Genomic DNA, 18,075 nt, shown 5'->3' with positions numbered 1-18,075 from the left:
GTCAGATCAGGGTGTGACGAGGGTGGGTATGTGTGTTTTCTCCTGTCTAGGGTTTTTGTATATCTTTGGGGTTTTTCTATGTCTAGGTAATGTAGGTCTATGGTGGCCTGAATTGGTTCCCAATCAGAGGCAGCTGTTTATCGTTGTCTCTGATTGGGGATCCTATTTAGGTTGCCATTTTCCATTTTGGTTTTGTGGCTTATTGTCTATGTGTAGTAGGATGTCAGCACTCGGTCTATATAGTGGAACGTTTGTTTAGTGGTCTTTCTTTATTAAAAGAAGAATGTATTCATATCACGCTGTGCCTTGGTCTCCTCTATACGACGACCGTGTCTGTTGTATCTAAAGTACACAGGTCCCATCCTGCAGGAATGGCTCCCCTGTCCTCCCTGAAATGCCTCCCCCTGTCCTCCCTGAAATGCCTCCCCCTGTCCTCCCTGAAATGCCTCCCCCTGTCCTCCCTGAAATGCCTCCCCCCGTCCTCCCTGAAATGCCTCCCCCTGTCCTCCCTGAAATGCCTCCCCCTGTCCTCCCTGAAATGCCTCCCCCTGTCCTCCCTGAAATGCCTCCCCCCGTCCTCCCTGAAATGCCTACCCCCGTCCTCCCTGAAATGCCTCCCCCTGTCCTCCCAGGAATAATAATTCCCCCCCCCCCCCCCCCGTACTCCCAGGAATAACTCCCCCTGTCCTCCCAGGAATAACTACCCCCGTAATCCCAGGAATAACTCCCCCCGTCCTCCCAGGAATAACTCCCCCCCGTCCTCCCAGGAATAGCATGCCCCTGTCCTCCCAGGAATAACTCTCCAATAGTGTGCAACTGCAGCCCACAGTTCGTCATTCCTTCATCAACCCCCCCCCCCCCCCCCCCCCCCACCCCTCCAGCATCCCATTGGTTCCTTCATGAACACCACCTCTCTAGCGCGACATCATCATGAATGTGGGTCAAAATGGGAAATAAAAGTATTATCTGAGTTGTTTCGTCCCCCCTCCTCCCATGTGCCGGAGTCCTCTTCGCTAGTTAGCATGTGCCGGAGTCCTCTTCGCTAGTTAGCATGTGCCGGAGTCCTCTTCGCTAGTTAGCATGTGCCGGAGTCCTCTTCGCTAGTTAGCATGTGCCGGAGTCCTCTTCGCTAGTTAGCATGTGCCGGAGTCCTCTTCGCTAGTTAGCATGTGCCGGGTAGACACTGTCCTTCGCTCCCGCTTGCCAAGCACCTGCCCTCACCATCGTTAACAGAACTGGGGAAAACAGTGAAAAACAGTGCCTGACAGGCGGGGGCGAAGGACACTTCCGGGTTAGTTCTACAAATCTTTTCTACCGGTGTGTACTAGCTATAGTTAGCTACCGTTGTACCCCCGCCTCTTCTTCATCTGTGGGGTTAATTGTGGGTTGGCATCCAACGTCACGGTGCATTGCTGTCACCTACCGTTCCGGAGCGGCCCCGCCTCCCACCTGTTCCGGAGCGGCCCCGCCTCCCACCTGTTCCGGAGCGGCCCCGCCTCCCACCTGTTCCGGAGCGGCCCCGCCTCCCACCTGTTCCGGAGCGGCCCCGCCTCCCAGCTGTTCCGGAGCGGCCCCGCCTCCCACCTGTTCCGGAGCGGCCCCGCCTCCCACCTGTTCTAGCTTAATAATTGACCAATAGAAGTATAAAGAGGGGTTCCTGCAGATGCAGGAATGCCCACATGCAGGAACGCCCCGAATTGCGGGCTGCAGTTGCACTCTTCTCTCCCAGGCTGCTGGCCTCTCAGGGCCGGCTCCAGCCATAGACAGTTATTTTTGGAACTCAGTCGGGAGATCTCAATTTAATATTGAGAGTAAGAGTAATAGAATACACCAGGTGAAATTTCAAGAAAATTATTGGGCATCAGCAGTTTTTCCTTTTTATGTCGGTCACTCAATTAGCCATGTCAGCTAGAAATGTTTTGATAGTTAGTTAATCTAGCCAGCTATCTAAACTTCTCAAAGGTTGCTAGATCAAATCCCCAAGCTGACAAGGTAAAAATATGTTGCTCTGTCCCTGAACAAGGCAGTTAAACCCACTGTTCCCCGGTAGGTCATCATTGTCAATAAGAATTTGTTCTTAACTGACTTGACTAATTAAATGTAAAAAAAAATATTACGGGTGATATCTTTTGAATGGTTAGGGATAAAATCAAGATGTTTTCTCTGAGGAAAACAGGAAGACTTGGCTACTACGTTGGCTACAGAACCTGGCTAAGAAAAATAGTTGAGAAAAGTGCAAGGTTTGAGAGACAGTGAGGGTGTAATAAAAAACCATAGCTACACTGTTGTTTTACTATTGAAACTTAATGTTGTTTTTAGTTTAGTAAAACAGCTTGCGTTTCTTAACCAGTCAAAAGGGGTTTCTAACTAGAAGGCTGGTGGTGACTGGTTAGCTAACCAAGCGAGATGTGTCTGCTTGTCTGCCCTCACCCCATTGCCTGCTCCCCCTGCAGTTCACCAGCTGATTTAGGCTAGGCTGTGTGTGCTGTGTGTGGTGTGTGCCGTGTGTGGCGAGTCCTATTAATTGTGCTTTTCACTGAAAAGCTCTCAATCTCTCCAAAAACTCTTGTCCAGTCCACATAGTAGTCAGATTTAAGTCACAGAGATAATTTTGTCTTGTTTTAGTCAACTGAAATGAAAAATAAATTTTGGTTTCTAGTTTTTTTCTGGGTTTATTTAGGCAGTTATAAGTTTTGTCAATTGCCACCGAAAAAGAGGTGTATCCCAGCTGAGCACAAATGGTGAAATGGTGGTGGTGAACATGCACGTACATTTCTGAAGTGTCCTGTTAGGCTGAAGGAGACCGAGGTGGTTAGAATAAGGACTGTCCATCATGTCTTCTCTCTGGAGGTGGTTAGAATAAGGACTGTCCATCATGTCTCCTCTCTGGAGGTGGTCTTCTTCGGGATTAGGTTGGCGAATTGCGTCCACCGTCTAAGGTGTATACACTGCCACCTACTGGACTGGAGTGTGAGGCCAGTCACAGCATACCTAAAGTAAATTATCTTCATTAGTCCTGTTCCTTTAAGAAATTGAAATAGAGCCCTAAACACCACATTCACGTTAGAATAAGGACTGTCCAGCATGTCTCCTCTCTGGAGGTGGTTAGAATAAGGACTGTCCATCATGTCTTCTCTCTGGAGGTGGTTAGAATAAGGACTGTCCAACATGTCTCCTCTCTGGAGGTGGTTAGAATAAGGACTGTCCAACATGTCTCTTCTCTGGAGGTGGTTAGAATAAGGACTGTCCAACATGTCTCTTCTCTGGAGGTGGTTAGAATAAGGACTGTCCAACATGTCTCCTCTCTGGAGGTGGTTAGAATAAGGACTGTCCAGCATGTCTCCTCTCTAGAGACAGTGAGAAGAGTAGAGGAAAGTGGTGTCTAGGGCTCTAGAGGGTGAGAGAGGCTGGACGGGGTTTGGGTGGTGTAGTGGTGGGAGGAAAGTGGTGTCTAGGGCTCTAGAGGATGAGAGAGGCTGGACGGGGTTTGGGTGGTGTAGTGGTGGGAGGAAAGTGGTGTCTAGAGCTCTAGAGGGTGAGAGAGGCTGGACGGGGTTTGGGTGGTGTCGTGAATGTGGTGTTTAGGGCTCTATTTCAATTTCTTAAAGGAACAGGACTAATGAAGATAATTTACTTTAGGTATGCTGTGACTGGCCTCACACTCCAGTCCAGTAGGTGGCAGTGTATACACCTTAGACGGTGGACGCAATTCGCCAACCTAATCCCGAAGAAGAAGAAGAAGAGCAAGAAGAAGAATGTAGACGTGTCCTGAGTGAAGTGGCAGTAGCAGATATGGCTACAGAGCCCGGCATCAATATGGAGGCGAAAATAGACGCGAGAGAAAATCCTTTTGAACCTTATTTAGACGCTTTAAAGAAGGTGTTAGAAGACCAAGACCCCATATTTATGATCGGAATTGTTGTTTCTTTGGCTGTTGTTGTCATCACTGTTGGTAAGTTTAGGTTAAGCACCCCGTTTTGTTCTAGGCCCCGGACAAACAGACCTCATTCAACTCATTGGGGGCCTGATGATTAGTTGACAAGTTGAATCCGGTGTGCTTTTCCGGGGCTACAATAAACACGTGTAGTGTGGGGGAGGACCGGAGTTTGGAACCACTGTGTTAGCTAGTTAGCCTAGCATCAGCCTGTTGGCTTTCTATGCTATACGATTTTCAAACAAACTTTTTTTGTTGTCTTTTATCAAGTCTACTATCAAAGGTTCGCTAGTTAACTTGCTAGTAGTGGTCACTAGCGATCTGTCTGATTTGTCAGGCGCTCGTCTGCTATGATGGCAGCTAAAACCGAACCTGCTATGATTTTGGTTTACATTTCAGTGTTTTTGAAGTACTTACTAAGCAGAAAAACTGTCCAAAGTGCTGTGTTGCTGGTCGGTCTCTGCGATTCTGGAAAGACCCTCCTCTTTAGTCGAGTGAGTATATCCGTGCAACATATGAGCATGTCCAATCCAACTATTTACAGACGGCAGAAGTTGTATGACACTGATGGATGGTCGTTGTTTGCAGTTGTTGTCAGGAAAGTTCAAGAAAACCCAGACCTCCATCACGGACAGCAGTGCCCCTTACAAAGCCAAGAACGAGAGGGTAAGGAGGAAACGGGCTGTGGTGAGGGGTGTGAGTTGGAAGGTTAAGAAATTGATCTAGAACTTTGCATGATAAAGATAAATGCATTTTGTCAAAATGTGTCACACACTGGCTTGACCGTTCCCTGTACTACGGTGTGGCAGGGCAGCAGCTGGATCCTGATCGACCTACCTGGACATGACAGTCTTCGGCCTCAGTATGTGGAGAAATTCAAGTCCGCTGCCAGGTCAGTAAAGATGAAAGGTGTTTCTATTCAGGGGAGATTTATAAAATGGTGCTTGTATTTCAGGTGTAAGTTATAAACCTCCAATGAATACCTTATCTAAGACATGCCACCAGAGGTCTCTTTACAGTCTCCAAGTCCAGAACATATTATGGGAGGTGTGCAGTACATAGAGCCATGACTACATGGAACTCTATTCCACAGTACTACATAGAGCCATGACTACATGGAACTCTATTCCACAGTACTACATAGAGCCATGACTACATGGAACTCTATTCCACAGTACTACATAGAGCCATGACTACATGGAACTCTATTCCACAGTACTACATAGAGCCATGACCACATGGAACTCTATTCCACAGTACTACATAGAGCCATGACTACATGGAACTCTATTCCACTGTACTACATAGAGCCATGACTACATGGAACTCTATTCCACAGTACTACATAGAGCCATGACTACATGGAACTCTATTCCACAGTACTACATAGAGCCATGACTACATGGAACTCTATTCCACAGTACTACATAGAGCCATGACTACATGGAACTCTATTCCACAGTACTACATAGAGCCATGACTACATGGAACTCTATTCCACAGTACTACATGGAACTCTATTCCACAGTACTACATAGAGCCATGACTACATGGAATTCTATTCCACAGTACTACATAGAGCCATGACTACATGGAATTCTATTCCACATCAAGTAACTCATGAAATCAGATTTTTTAAATTCTTCTAATGGCTAGAAATGCACCTGATGGAACAGCGGGGACTGTGAAGAGATGCTGTACACACACATAATAACATCTCAGTGCTCGAGGTGTCACTACAGACACCCTGGTTCAATTCCAGACTGTACCACAACCGGCCGCGATTGGGAGTCCCATAGGGCGGCGCACAAATTGACCCAGCGTCGTCTGGGTTTGGCCGACGTAATGGGGATCCATAATGAATATAAATAATACTGTGTTTGTGTTTTAGATGTGAGGTGTTCAGGGGAGGTCTATAATGTGGTGCTTGTATTTCAGGTGTTCAGGGGAGGTCTATAATGTGGTGCTTGTATTTCAGGTGTTCGGGGGAGGTCTATAATGTGGTGCTTGTATTTCAGGTGTTCAGGGGAGGTCTATAATGTGGTGTATTTCAGGTGTTCAGGGGAGGTCTATAATGTGGTGTATTTCAGGTGTTCAGGGGAGGTCTATAATGTGGTGTATTTCAGGTGTTCAGGGGAGGTCTATAATGTGGTGCTTGTATTTCAGGTGTTCAGGGGAGGTCTATAATGTGGTGCTTGTATTTCAGGTGTTCAGGGAATGTGGTGCTTGTATTTCAGGTGTTCAGGGGAGGTCTATAATGTGGTTTATTTCAGGTGTTCGGGGGAGGTCTATAATGTGGTGCTTGTATTTCAGGTGTTCACGGGAGGTCTATAATGTGGTGCTTGTATTTCAGGTGTTCAGGGGAGGTCTATAATGTGGTGCTTGTATTTCAGGTGTTCAGGGGAGGTCTATAATGTGGTGTATTTCAGGTGTTCAGGGGAGGTCTATAATGTGGTGCTTGTATTTCAGGTGTTTGGGGGAGGTCTATAATGTGGTGTATTTCAGGTGTTCAGGGGAGGTCTATAATGTGGTGCTTGTATTTCAGGTGTTCGGGGGAGGTCTATAATGTGGTGCTTGTATTTCAGGTGTTCAGGGGAGGTCTATAATGTGGTGCTTGTATTTCAGGTGTTCAGGGGAGGTCTATAATGTGGTGCTTGTATTTCAGGTGTTCAGGGGAGGTCTATAATGTGGTGTATTTCAGGTGTTCGGGGGAGGTCTATAATGTGGTGTATTTCAGGTGTTCGGGGGAGGTCTATAATGTGGTGCTTGTATTTCAGGTGTTCGGGGGAGGTCTATAATGTGGTGTATTTCAGGTGTTCAGGGGAGGTCTATAATGTGGTGTATTTCAGGTGTTCGGGGGAGGTCTATAATGTGGTGTATTTCAGGTGTTCGGGGGAGGTCTATAATGTGAATAACATGCAGTGCTTGACCTAAGATGAAGATCCAGAGAGACGCCCTCTCACTTTGTCTTTTGTTCTCTCCTCTCGCTGACTGCAGAGCCATGGTGTTTGTGGTGGACAGTGCCATCTTCCAGAAGGAAGTGAGAGACGTGGCTGAGTTCCTGTACTTCCTGTTGACTGACAGTGTAGTGTCCAGGAATGTCCCCTCTCTGATAGTGGCCTGCAACAAGCAAGGTGACACATCACATGTCAACCCCCTCCACCCTCTACAAAAAAAAACTCCCCAGGATGACATTGTGTGTGTGTGTGTTAATGATTTTGAAAAGAGTGTTACTTCATACATTTTCCGTCTCTCTAGATATCACCATGGCAAAATCTGCTAAGCTGATTCGTCAGCAGCTGGAGAAAGAGATGTAAGGAATCGTGTTACGAGTCCCTTGTCGACTCCGTGTGTGTTGTGGAAAGGGAAACACTTCTTAGTTTAAAGCTAACGTTCGGGGAACAGAAGACGGACATTCAGTGGGCTCTAAAGTGTTCAACAGTTCACTCGCGTTTTACTCGTGATAGAAATGAAATGCAAATAACAAAAATGAACTGGTCATATTTTTTTGTGCGAGTTATGTGATCTGCATTTAATTCCGCATCCCATTAGTTGTATTTTTCACGTAACATTACGAGGATCACGCAACCTGACAGACTGTAACTATGATCCACATCAAAAAAAAAAACACATTACAAAAGTATAATAAAAAAATAAATATAAACATCTTGGCATTAAATGGAGTCGGGAGTATAGAAGACTGCCCGATGAAGAATGAATGAGTGCCTGGTATCAGCTATAGAGGCATTGCTTCTAAAAAAGATTTGCGATTTAAATCTCCAATTTACCGCGTGCGTCTGGTACTCTTAAAAAGTTGGACAGGGTTCACAGTTCTGCCAACATCAACACCAGGACCGGGGGTGATACCAGCGTTCTGCCAACATCCACACCAGGACCTGGGGGTGATACCAGTGTTCTGCCAACACCAACACCAGAACCGGGGGTGATACCTGTGTTCTGCCAACACCAACACCAGGACCGGGGGTGATACCTGTGTTCTGCCAACACCAACACCAGGACCGGGGGTGATACCTGTGTTCTGCCAACACCAACACCAGGACCGGGGGTGATACCAGTGTTCTGCCAACACCAACACTAGGACCGGGGGTGATACCAGTGTTTTGCCAACACCAACACTAGGACCGGGGGTGATACCTGTGTTCTGCCAACACCAACACCAGGACCGGGGGTGATACCAGTGTTCTGCCAACACCAACACTAGGACCGGGGGTGATACCAGTGTTTTGCCAACACCAGGACCCGGGGGTGATACCAGTATCACGACACTCGTTAGTACCATGGCAAGGAAACAAAAAACGAAGCGGATTTAACTTCTTTAGGAGAACCGTCCTAATGTTGGAAACAAACATTACTGTTGTCCTCCAGAGTGACATGTATTTATGTTCCAAGCTGTAGCACAATATTTTACATACAGCTAGTTTAAGGGCCGAATCGTTCGTTTTTTTGCCATAAAAAAGATTTTCTTATCGTTAAAAGTCAGACATAATTTTTTTTTAAATGGAAGTGTGATTCTACAGAATGAATTGATCCTAACCTTTCCCGTTTCCCCTCAGGAACACACTGAGAGTGACTCGGTCTGCGGCTCTGAGCGCCCAGGACGGGTCAGCGGGGGCCAGCGTGCACCTGGGAAAGAAAGGCAAGGACTTTGAGTTCAGCCAGCTGCCCATGAAGGTGGAGTTCCTGGAGTGCAGCGCCCGAGGCAGCAAGGGGGAGGACGGGGAGGCGGACATCGCCAGCCTCGAGAAGAGCCTGGCCCTGCTGTGAGATGACTGGGGCTCATTATTGACCATGTAGTTCCCATAGGTCACTACTTTGGCCAAGAGCCATTTAGTTCCCATAGGTCACTACTTTGGCCAAGAGCCATTTAGTTCCCATAGGTCACTACTTTGGCCAAGAGCTCTTGAGTGGGGTGCATTATGGGGAATTAGTCTAAGGTCTCTCAGCATATCAGGTATCTTCGTCGGTCCTCAGAACTCTAGACTCGACACAACTGCACTATGGAAGTGAGTTGTGTTGACATCACAAGGTCAGCAGTGGTACTTGATGGTAGTGAATGCTAATTCTGATCATTTCAACAACAACAAAAAATGTGTTGCTTTGCTCGTCTCTAGCAGGTGTTACTCTGTGTCTAGGAAACGACCCGTCCTTTTCATAGGGGATAGTCTCACCCACTGCTTTTTAACAATGTCAACATCAATTTCTACTATTTGTTTTATTTTCCCCCTCCTCAGCATTTTGAATAATCCATCAATCATGATATCCTGTGAATGTGATGAGATATTGCACTGAACCCACCTCAGACGACCTATCGGATTTCTCCATTTAGATTCCGGCAGTTTGTTTTCCAAAATCAGATGTTGGTTCCTTTTTGGAATGGGTTAGCTGAATGTTCCATCAGTTTGTATTGTGGTCCAGTGCATTCTGTAGTTCCAACACCTTTTTGGAATGGGTTAGCTGAATGTTCCATCAGTTTGTATTGTGGTCCAGTGCATTCTGTAGTTCCAACACCTTTTTTTTTGAGGGGGAAGTTGACCATGAATCTGAATCACTGTTAGCCAAATAGGAATGTTTTTTTTTTTGTGTCTTATTCAGCTTGTAAATAAAATCTGTTTTTGTGGTTTATTGGCGAGTGCAACATCACTGTAGACATTGTGACAAAGCTGTGGAAGAAAAAGAGAAACTGACAAGGTTGAGTCACACACACTGCAAAACTTGTTTTATTTTTTATTGGAAAAAAAAAATCACGCCACATTTTTCTTTTGGACATGTTATGACTCACTCATACATCCTTACCTAGCTGCTGACATCTTGACTCGATTGTATGAAAAATACACTGAGATTCAATCTAAATGTGGCTCTATTTAATGGGCATTGTGGCTCTATTTAATGGGTATGTTCCGGCAATTACTGATATCCCATTCACAGGTGAACGTTGCATATGTCGGCTCAATCAGAAATCACCTTAAAAACCCTCGATGCCTAGCGATTACATTGAGTAAACCAAACATGAACACTTTCCTAATACCCTCCCTCTGTTTGCACTCAGAACAGCCTCAGTTGGTTGGGGGTGGACTCTACAAGGTGTTGAAAGCGTTTCACAGGGTTGCTGGCCACCATGACGACTCCAATGCTTCCCACAGTTGTGTCAAATTGTCTGGATGTCCTTTGGGTGGTAGCCCATTCTTGACACACACAGGAAACTGTTGTGTGAAAAACCCAGCAGTGTTGTAACTCTTGACACTAACCGGTGAGCCTGTCACATATTACCATATCCCGTTCAAAGGCACTTAAATATTTTCTCTTGCCCCATTCAACTTGTCACCTCCCCTTCATCTACACTGGTTGAAGTTGATTTAACAGGTGACATCAATAAGGGATCATAGCTTTCACCTGGATTCACCTGGTCAGTCTGTGTCATGGAAAGTGCAGGTGTTCTTAATGTTTTGTATACTCAAGTGTATGTACAGTACATGACAAAGTATGGACACCTGCTCGTCGAACATCTCATTCCAAAATCATTGACATCAACATGGAGTCGGTCCCCCCTTTGTTGCTATAACAGCCTCCACTCTTCTGGGAAGGCTTTCCACTAGATGTTGGAACATTGCTGCTATAACAGCCTCCACTCTTCTGGGAAGGCTTTCCACTAGATGTTGGAACATTGCTGCTATAACAGCCTCCACTCTTCTGGGAAGGCTTTCCACTAGATGTTGGAACATTGCTGCTATAACAGCCTCCACTCTTCTGGGAAGGTTTTCCACTAGACGTTGGAACATTGCTGCTATAACAGCCTCCACTCTTCTGGGAAGGCTTTCCACTAGACGTTGGAACATTGCTGCTATAACAGCCTCCACTCTTCTGGGAAGGTTTTCCACTAAATGTTGTAACATTACTGCAGGGACTTGCTTCCATTCGGCCACAGGAGCATTAGTGAGGTCGGGCACTGATGTTGGGCGATTAGGCCTGACTCACAGTCGACGTTCCAATTCATCCCAAAGGTGTTCGATGGTATGTGGTTGTTGGTGTCACGTTCTTCCACACCGATCTTGACAATCCATTTCTGTACGGACCTCGCTTTGTGTCATGCTGAAACAGGAAAGGGCCTTCCCCAAACTGTTGCCACAAAATTGGAAGCACAGAATAGTCTAGAATGTCATTGTATGCTGTATCAAGATTTCCCTTCACTGGAACTAATGGGTCCGAAACATGAAAAACAGCCTCAGACCATTATTCCTCATCCACCAAACTTTACACTTGACACTATGCATTATGGGCAGGTAGCGTTCTACCGCGCAACCTCCAAACCCAGATTCGTCCGTCGGACTGCCAGATGGTGAAACGTGATTCATCACTCCAGAGAACACGTTTCCACTGCTCCAGAGTCCAATGGCGGTGAGCTTTAAACCACTCCAGCCGACGCTTGGCATTGCGCGTGGTTGATCTTGTGTGCTCGGCCATGGCATCTTTAGCAGGGCAGAAATTTAACTAAACTGACTTGTTGGAAAGGTGACATCCTTTTGATGATGCCACGTTGAAAGTCACTGAGCTCTTCAGTAAGGGCCATTCTACTGCCAATGTTTGTCTATGGAGATTGCATGGCCGTGTGCTCGAATTGTATACATCTTTCAGCAACGGGTGTGGCTGAAATAGCCGAATCCACTAATGTGAAGGGTTGTCCACATACTGCTGTATATATATATATATATATATATATAAATAATATACAGTGTGTGTGTGTATATATATATATATATATATATATATATATATATATATATACACACTGTGTATATTATATATATATATATACACTGTGTATATTATATATATATATATTCAGGAAAGAAAAAACTCCACTCGGCACATTTGTAATAAAGCTCCATTGGAGTTAAACTGATGACAGACATCCTATCACACCAACCCATAGAGTTCACCCAGCAACAAGAGTAGTGGCTAATGGAGTGGGACTGTTTAAATGGAAACATATCCTTTCCAGTGGCACATCTGGTTTGTACATATCGTCAAGCGTGGGGTCAGCTGGGGTCAGCTGGGTGTGTTTGTGAGGCAGAGGACTTTGGTATAAGTCAACGCCGGTCCTCCTGTACTTAAAACCGTACATGTTGTTGTTGTTGTTGTAGCCCTGGGGGGGACAGACCTCATTCAGCTCATTGAGGGCTTGATGATTAGTTGACAAGAGGTGTCAGGTGTGCTTGTCCTGGGCTACAATAAAAATGTGTTGTGTTGGGGGTAATTGAGAACTGGAGTTGGGAAACATTGGCGTTAAGTCTAGTCAGAGGCAAGTTGAGGGAGGAAGTTGCTAAACTAGCACAGTGACAACAGCAACATCGGCCTAATCCTGACACGGCACAGTATTATCACTGTTGAGCTGATCAAACATCTGCGTCCCATCTTCACCCCCCTGTTTTGTCGTGGTGCAGTCCTATGAGATGGACCTGTCTTCACCCCCCCCTGGTTTGTCATGGTGCAGTCCTATCAGATGGACCTGTCTTCACCCCCCCTGGTTTGTCATGGTGCAGTCCTATCAGATGGTCTGTCTTCACCCCCCCTGGTTTGTCATGGTGCAGTCCTATGAGATGGACCTGTCTTCACCCCCCCCTGGTTTGTCATGGTGCAGTCCTATCAGATGGACCTGTCTTCACCCCCCCTGGTTTGTCATGGTGCAGTCCTATCAGATGGTCTGTCTTCACCCCCCTGGTTTGTCATGGTGCAGTCCTATCAGTGTTTCAGTCTTTGAAGGGGAGAACCCTGCTGATAAAGACATGGTTCAGTCCTCCTTTAGGTGGATGCCTCTGGTTAAAGAAGGTTATGTCTGCCAGTCTTAATACACAGACAGGCTGATGATACTATCGCTCAGTGAGCAAAACTCAGAGGAAGGAGGGCCCCTTAAACTTCTAAGTAATACAAGGTAAGGCAGTTTGTATATTGCTACAGCCAGAGAGTAGACAGACAGGTTAGGTCTATAGACCAGCCAGAGAGTAGACAGACAGGTTAGGTCTATAGACCGGCCAAAGAGTAGACAGACAGGTTAGGTCTATAGACCAGCCAGAGAGTAGACAGACAGGTCTGGTCTATAGACCGGCCAGAGAGTAGACAGACAGATTAGGTCTATAGACCAGCCAAAGAGTAGACAGACAGGTTAGGTCTATAGACCAGCCAGAGAGTAGACAGACAGGTTAGGTCAATACACCAGCCAGACATTAGACAGACAGGTTAGGTCTATAGACCAGCCAGAGAGTAGACAGACAGGTCTGGTCTATAGACCGGCCAGAGAGTAGACAGACAGGTTAGGTCTATAGACCAGCCAGAGAATAACCAGACAGGTTAGGTCAATAGACCAGCCAGAGAGTAGACAGACAGGTTAGGTCTATAGACCGGCCAAAGAGTAGACAGACAGGTTAGGGCTCTGGTCAGCCACCACCAGGCTGGGCTCCCCTCTCAGCAGAGTGGGACACACCCAGTTCACCTTGTCCCCATGGCTGAAGCTGAGTTTAGGTCCTGACTTCAGGGCCTCCTCTGTGCCTGGTGACTGATCTACACTGCTGCCCTCCTCCACCTCCTCCCTCTCCTTCTTAGTCTCCTCTTTTGCCTGCTGGGGCTTGGCCTGGGCCTGGAGTTTGGCTTTAGCCCTGGCATTGGGTCTCCTGCGGTGGACTGGCGCTGCCTGTGGCTTGCCCTTATCCTCAACAGTAACTACCGGGTTCTGACTGAGGTCCCAGAGGGCCACCATGCCGTCGTTGCCCCCAGTAGCCAGCCAGTATGGGTGGGGTAAGAAGCTGAGGAAGTGGGCCTGCGAGGCTCCCTGGCTGTGGGCCTTGATGGCCCCCTGTCGGTCCAGTTTGGAGCCACTGCCGACCCGCATCAGGTGCACACGTCCGTCCTCGGCGGCGCAGGCCAAAACGTTCCCGCAGGTTGCTACAGAGACGCAGTGGGCCAGAGGTGGGTTGAAGAGCTGACCGGCTTTGTGCTGATGGCGCTCCTCTTCCTCAGCCACTTCCTGCAGGTTGAGGGTCCAGACGGGGCGTGTCTTCTGTAGGCTCCACAACATCACCTGCAAGACATTGAGGACAGAAGGGGGTCAAGACATGCTTACTTAGTCAAACAGGGTACTCTCAAGCATGCCCTTTCTTTCTCCATCTCCAGACATCTCACCTGCATGTCGAGCCCGGCTGAGACCAAGTTGTTGGGCCTGAGAGGGCGGAAAGCCACAGATGAGACGATGTTGGTGTGTCTGCGGAGCGTCCTGTTTACTTGACCCCCCGGCAGCCCTAGCACCCTCACCACCCCTGAGTCATCAGCCACAGCCAGAGCTGAGCCTGTCTCATTCAGAGCCAGAGAGTTGATCTCCTCCTCTCCCGCACCCTGTAGCTCCTCTACCGCCCCCTTTAGGCTCCTAGGGTCCAATACGCTCACCGTCTCCCCGTGGGACACATACAACAGGCCTGGAGCCGCCGGCGAGAACACAGCGCTGGTCACATCATCCCCGCTGGGCAGACGGAGACTAGCTAACACCGTTCCCTCCTGGTTCCACACTGTTACCTCACCCTCCTCTGAGCCAGAGGCTAGGAGACCCTCCGGACCCCCAGAGGCCCCCACACACAGCACTGGGGTGGAGTGACCCTCACACCACTGCCTGCTGGCCATGATCACATTGGCATACCTGGGGTGAAGCAGAATATATACTACATATAAATAAATACTACATAAACTGGTATATTTTGCTAACAGTGACATGACCCTGTACATATCTAGCTGGAAGAAAAAAAACACTGCAGAACGTTTTGATACAATAAAAGTAACTATTGCACCAGATAATGTAATTTAACCAAAGATTGTTGGTATCTCTGACTGGGAGTTTGGGGGGACAGTAGGGTAAATTGAAACCAGACATCACCTGAGACATGCGCAGAACCATGTAAACAGGTGCACGAGCTCGGCAAGTATGCATGAGTCTCGTGCTTATGCTTCAGCTGATATTAATCTGAACGCACTACTGATACCAACGCTTTCAAACATTTCATGTAATTATACTTTCCTGTGGATATATTGTCTCACATTCCTACCCCAAGAGGACCAAACAGCACTGCCAACAGGTTAAGTACGTCCAAATATCATTTTATTCAACATTCTGGCTTGAAGAGGTCGTAAGAGTTAACTTTCCTGATTCAAATGCTGATTTCTACCTGACATAATTCAACGTTGGGTCTCCAGGCGACCTAATTAACCTTAACTCCCAGTAATGGATAACATCTTTGTTAAATCCCATCTGGTGTTAATATGTAGCTACAGTAACTGGTAGCCCTATAAATAGTCATGATATTAATACACGTTTACATTTGGATGACTTTATTTATTTAATATGACAGAAGTCAAATCTAGCCACGGACTAACCATGTGTTTACCAGAACGCTGAAGCTATGCTAGTTAAGTTAGCATGTCAACACAACTATCGAAACACTTTAGCTCGATGTCATTGGCGAAATCTTTGCTAATAACGCATACGAAATCACAACTGTCATGACATAACACAGCACCACTAAATTAAATAAACGTTCAGCATATGTAATGTTTCCACTTTACCTTTCACACGAATGTTAGCTTCCCCTGTTCGAAAACTACTTGTAAAGTCGCACATTGATGACATCAGAGGGTAGGTAACGACCCAATCATCTGCATGAAAAAAGACGTAATGCATATTTCACAATGGGAAAACAATAATTTCTACCACAGTATTATTTATTTTATTTATGTTTGATCTACATTACCCCGAGTGGCGCAGCAGTCTAAGGCACTGCATCTCAGTTCAAGAGACGTCACTATAGTACCTGGTTCGAATCCAGGCAGTATCACATCCGGGCGAACAATACGTTGGCCCAGTGTCGTCCGTGTTTTGGCGGAGTAGGCCATCATTGTAAATAAGAATTTGTTCTTAACTGACTTGCCTAGTTAAATAAAGTCAACAAATAAATTACAATCCTCACACTGATTTATATGAAATTAGGTTTCATGGGTATTATGCTTATAGCAGTATTGACTGTAAATCGTTCTATGCTTGCTGACAGGTTGTGTTAGGTTTATACAACTGAAATGTGACATAGTGAACTCCTAAAGTCATGCATGTAGAGTTGACAGGACCTGCCTCTTTTTGTTAAATGTACAAAGAAAGCAATGTTTTTCATTGTTTTTCATGATCAACTTACATGCTTTGTGTCCAGGTCTACTGTAAGAGGACTGTGTTGGTTGGTGCTACTGGATTCTGTCATTCTTCTGAGATAACTAAACAGTAATGCACTTCTACAGACGAAATACAAGCATATTGTGCAGAAATAATTCAGTTGGGTTCAAACATCAGATTAAGGACACAGTGGAGAAACTCGGGCATTCAAACTCTATAAACTGTTGTGCCAAGGGGATGGGCTTGAGAGAGCACACTTGAGCTAAAATAGGTCTCTCTGTCACTCTTTTTCTCTCTTTCTCTGTCTCTTTCTCACTCTCTCTTTCTCACTGTCTCTCTCTCACTCTCTGTCTCTCTGTCTCTTTCTCACTCTCTTTCTCTGTCTCTTTCTCACTGTCACTTTCTCACTCTCTCTTTCTCTGTCTCTTTCTCACTCTCTCTTTCTGTCTCTTTCTCACTCTCTGTCACTCTCTCTCTTTCTCACTCTCTGTCTCTGTCTCTTTCTCACTCTCTGTCTCTTTCTCACTCTCTGTCTCTTTCTCACTCTCTGTCTCTGTCTCTTTCTCACTCTCTGTCTCTTTCTCACTCTCTGTCTCTTTCTCACTCTCTGTCTCTTTCTCACTCTCTGTCTCTTTCTCACTCTCTGTCTCTTTCTCACTCTCTGTCTCTTTCTCACTCTTTCTGTCTCTTTCTCACTCTCTGTCACTTTCACCGTAAGTATAGTTCCTTCTAGTTTTCAGGTTACTCTCTCCATGCATCTATAGTTTAGAAACAATATCAAACAGCTGAAGTTGTGAAGAGCTGACCAGTGTGAAATATCTAACGGTCACAGCTGTGCTGTCTTCAGATGGTAGCTTAAGGCCACTACACACTTTACGCAAACGCAGCGACCGACCTTATGTTTCTATGTAGTTCTACATACACTACCGGTCAAAAGTTTGGACACACCTTCTCATTCAAGAGTTTTTCTTTATTTGGACTATTTTCTACATTGTATAATAATAGTAAAGACATCAAACTATGAAATGACACATATGGAATCATGTAGTAACCAAAAAAGTGTTAAACAAATATTTTTGATTTGAGATTCTTCAAATAGCCACCCCTTTGCCTTGATGACATCTTTGCAAATGCTTGACATTCTCTCAACCAGCTTCACCTGGAATGCTTTTCCAATAGTCTTGAAGGAGTTCCCACATATGCTGAGCACTTGTCGGCTGCTTTTCCTTCACTCTGCAGTCTAACTCATCCCAAACCATCTAAATTTGGTTGAGGTCGGGGGATTGTGGAGGCCAGGTCATCTGATGCATCACTCCATCACTCTCCTTCTTGGTCAGATAGCCCTTACACAGACTAGAGGTGTGTTGGGTCATTGTCCTGTTGAAAAACAAATGATAATCCCACTAAGCCCAAACCAGATGGGATGGCGTATTGCTGCAGAATGCTGTGGTAGCTATGCTGGTTAAGTGTGTCTTGAATTCTAAATATATCACAGACAGTGTCGCCAGCAAAGCACCCCCACACCATCACACCTCCTCTTCCATGCTTTACGGTGGGATTTACACATGCAGAGTTCATCGTTTCATCCACACTGCTTCTCACAAAGACACAGCGGTTGGAACCAAAAGTCTCCAATTTGGACTCCAGACCAAAGGACAAATTTCTACCGGTCTAATGTCCATTGCTCGTGTTTCTTGGCCCAAGCAAGTCTCTTCTTCTTATTGGTGTTCTTTAGTTGTGGTTTCTTTCCAGTTTCATCATAGTGCTTGATGGTTTTTGCGACTGCATTTAAAGTTCTTAAAATGTTCCTCATTGACTGACCTTCATGCCTTAATGTAATGATGGACTGTTGTTTCTCTTTGCATATTTGAGCTGTTCTTGCCATAATATGGACTTGGTCTTTTACCAAATAGGGCTATCTTCTGTA

At 46.0% G+C, this 18,075-nt stretch overlaps 2 protein-coding genes across 4 annotated transcripts; one reads left to right on the top strand and one right to left on the bottom strand.

Moving 5' to 3' along the window:
• Positions 1-3,731: 3,731 nt before the first annotated feature.
• On the top strand, positions 3,732-9,790 carry LOC110503251 (signal recognition particle receptor subunit beta). Of its 3 annotated transcripts, none has more exons than XM_036961637.1 (8): positions 3,732-3,952; positions 4,334-4,428; positions 4,523-4,600; positions 4,744-4,826; positions 6,932-7,068; positions 7,193-7,247; positions 8,509-8,749; positions 8,833-9,790. In XM_036961637.1, the coding sequence occupies exons 1-7, from the start codon at positions 3,793-3,795 to the stop codon at positions 8,717-8,719; spliced, it is 819 nt and encodes a 272-aa protein (XP_036817532.1). In that variant the 5' UTR covers positions 3,732-3,792; the 3' UTR covers positions 8,720-8,749; positions 8,833-9,790. The 3 variants fall into 3 exon arrangements, with proteins under 3 accessions (XP_036817532.1, XP_036817533.1, XP_036817531.1); XM_036961638.1 differs by having other exon boundaries at positions 3,733-3,952; positions 8,509-8,758; XM_036961636.1 differs by having other exon boundaries at positions 3,733-3,952; positions 8,509-9,790.
• Positions 9,791-12,522: 2,732 nt separating this feature from the next.
• On the bottom strand, positions 12,523-15,644 carry wdr53 (WD repeat domain 53). The gene is made up of 3 exons (XM_021581620.2): positions 15,554-15,644; positions 14,126-14,633; positions 12,523-14,024 (listed from the first exon to the last, which is right to left on the bottom strand). Exons 2-3 carry the CDS (start codon positions 14,615-14,617, stop codon positions 13,341-13,343), a joined length of 1,176 nt encoding a protein of 391 aa, XP_021437295.1. The 5' UTR covers positions 14,618-14,633; positions 15,554-15,644; the 3' UTR covers positions 12,523-13,340.
• Between the last annotated feature and the right edge of the window lie 2,431 nt (positions 15,645-18,075).

The sequence above is a fragment of the Oncorhynchus mykiss genome, chromosome 24 (genome assembly GCF_013265735.2).
Source record: "Oncorhynchus mykiss isolate Arlee chromosome 24, USDA_OmykA_1.1, whole genome shotgun sequence".
Lineage (NCBI taxonomy): Eukaryota > Metazoa > Chordata > Actinopteri > Salmoniformes > Salmonidae > Oncorhynchus > Oncorhynchus mykiss.
Note: the sequence above shows the minus strand (reverse complement) of the source record. Positions and strands in the feature narration are given on the sequence as shown.

What these genes read in the sequence shown, in the direction of transcription:
- wdr53 (XM_021581620.2), bottom strand. Translation starts at nt 14,617, where the DNA reads ATGGCCAGCAGGCAGTGGTGTGAGGGTCACTCCACCCCAGTGCTGTGT. An exon ending in CAGCCGGGCTCGACATGCAG is followed by an intron (nt 14,025 to 14,125) that starts GTGAGATGTCTG and finishes AATGTCTTGCAG; the next exon opens with GTGATGTTGTGGAGCCTACA.
- LOC110503251 (XM_036961637.1), top strand. Translation starts at nt 3,793, where the DNA reads ATGGCTACAGAGCCCGGCATCAATATGGAGGCGAAAATAGACGCGAGA. An exon ending in ACAAAGCCAAGAACGAGAGG is followed by an intron (nt 4,601 to 4,743) that starts GTAAGGAGGAAA and finishes ACGGTGTGGCAG; the next exon opens with GGCAGCAGCTGGATCCTGAT. An exon ending in AGTGGCCTGCAACAAGCAAG is followed by an intron (nt 7,069 to 7,192) that starts GTGACACATCAC and finishes CCGTCTCTCTAG; the next exon opens with ATATCACCATGGCAAAATCT.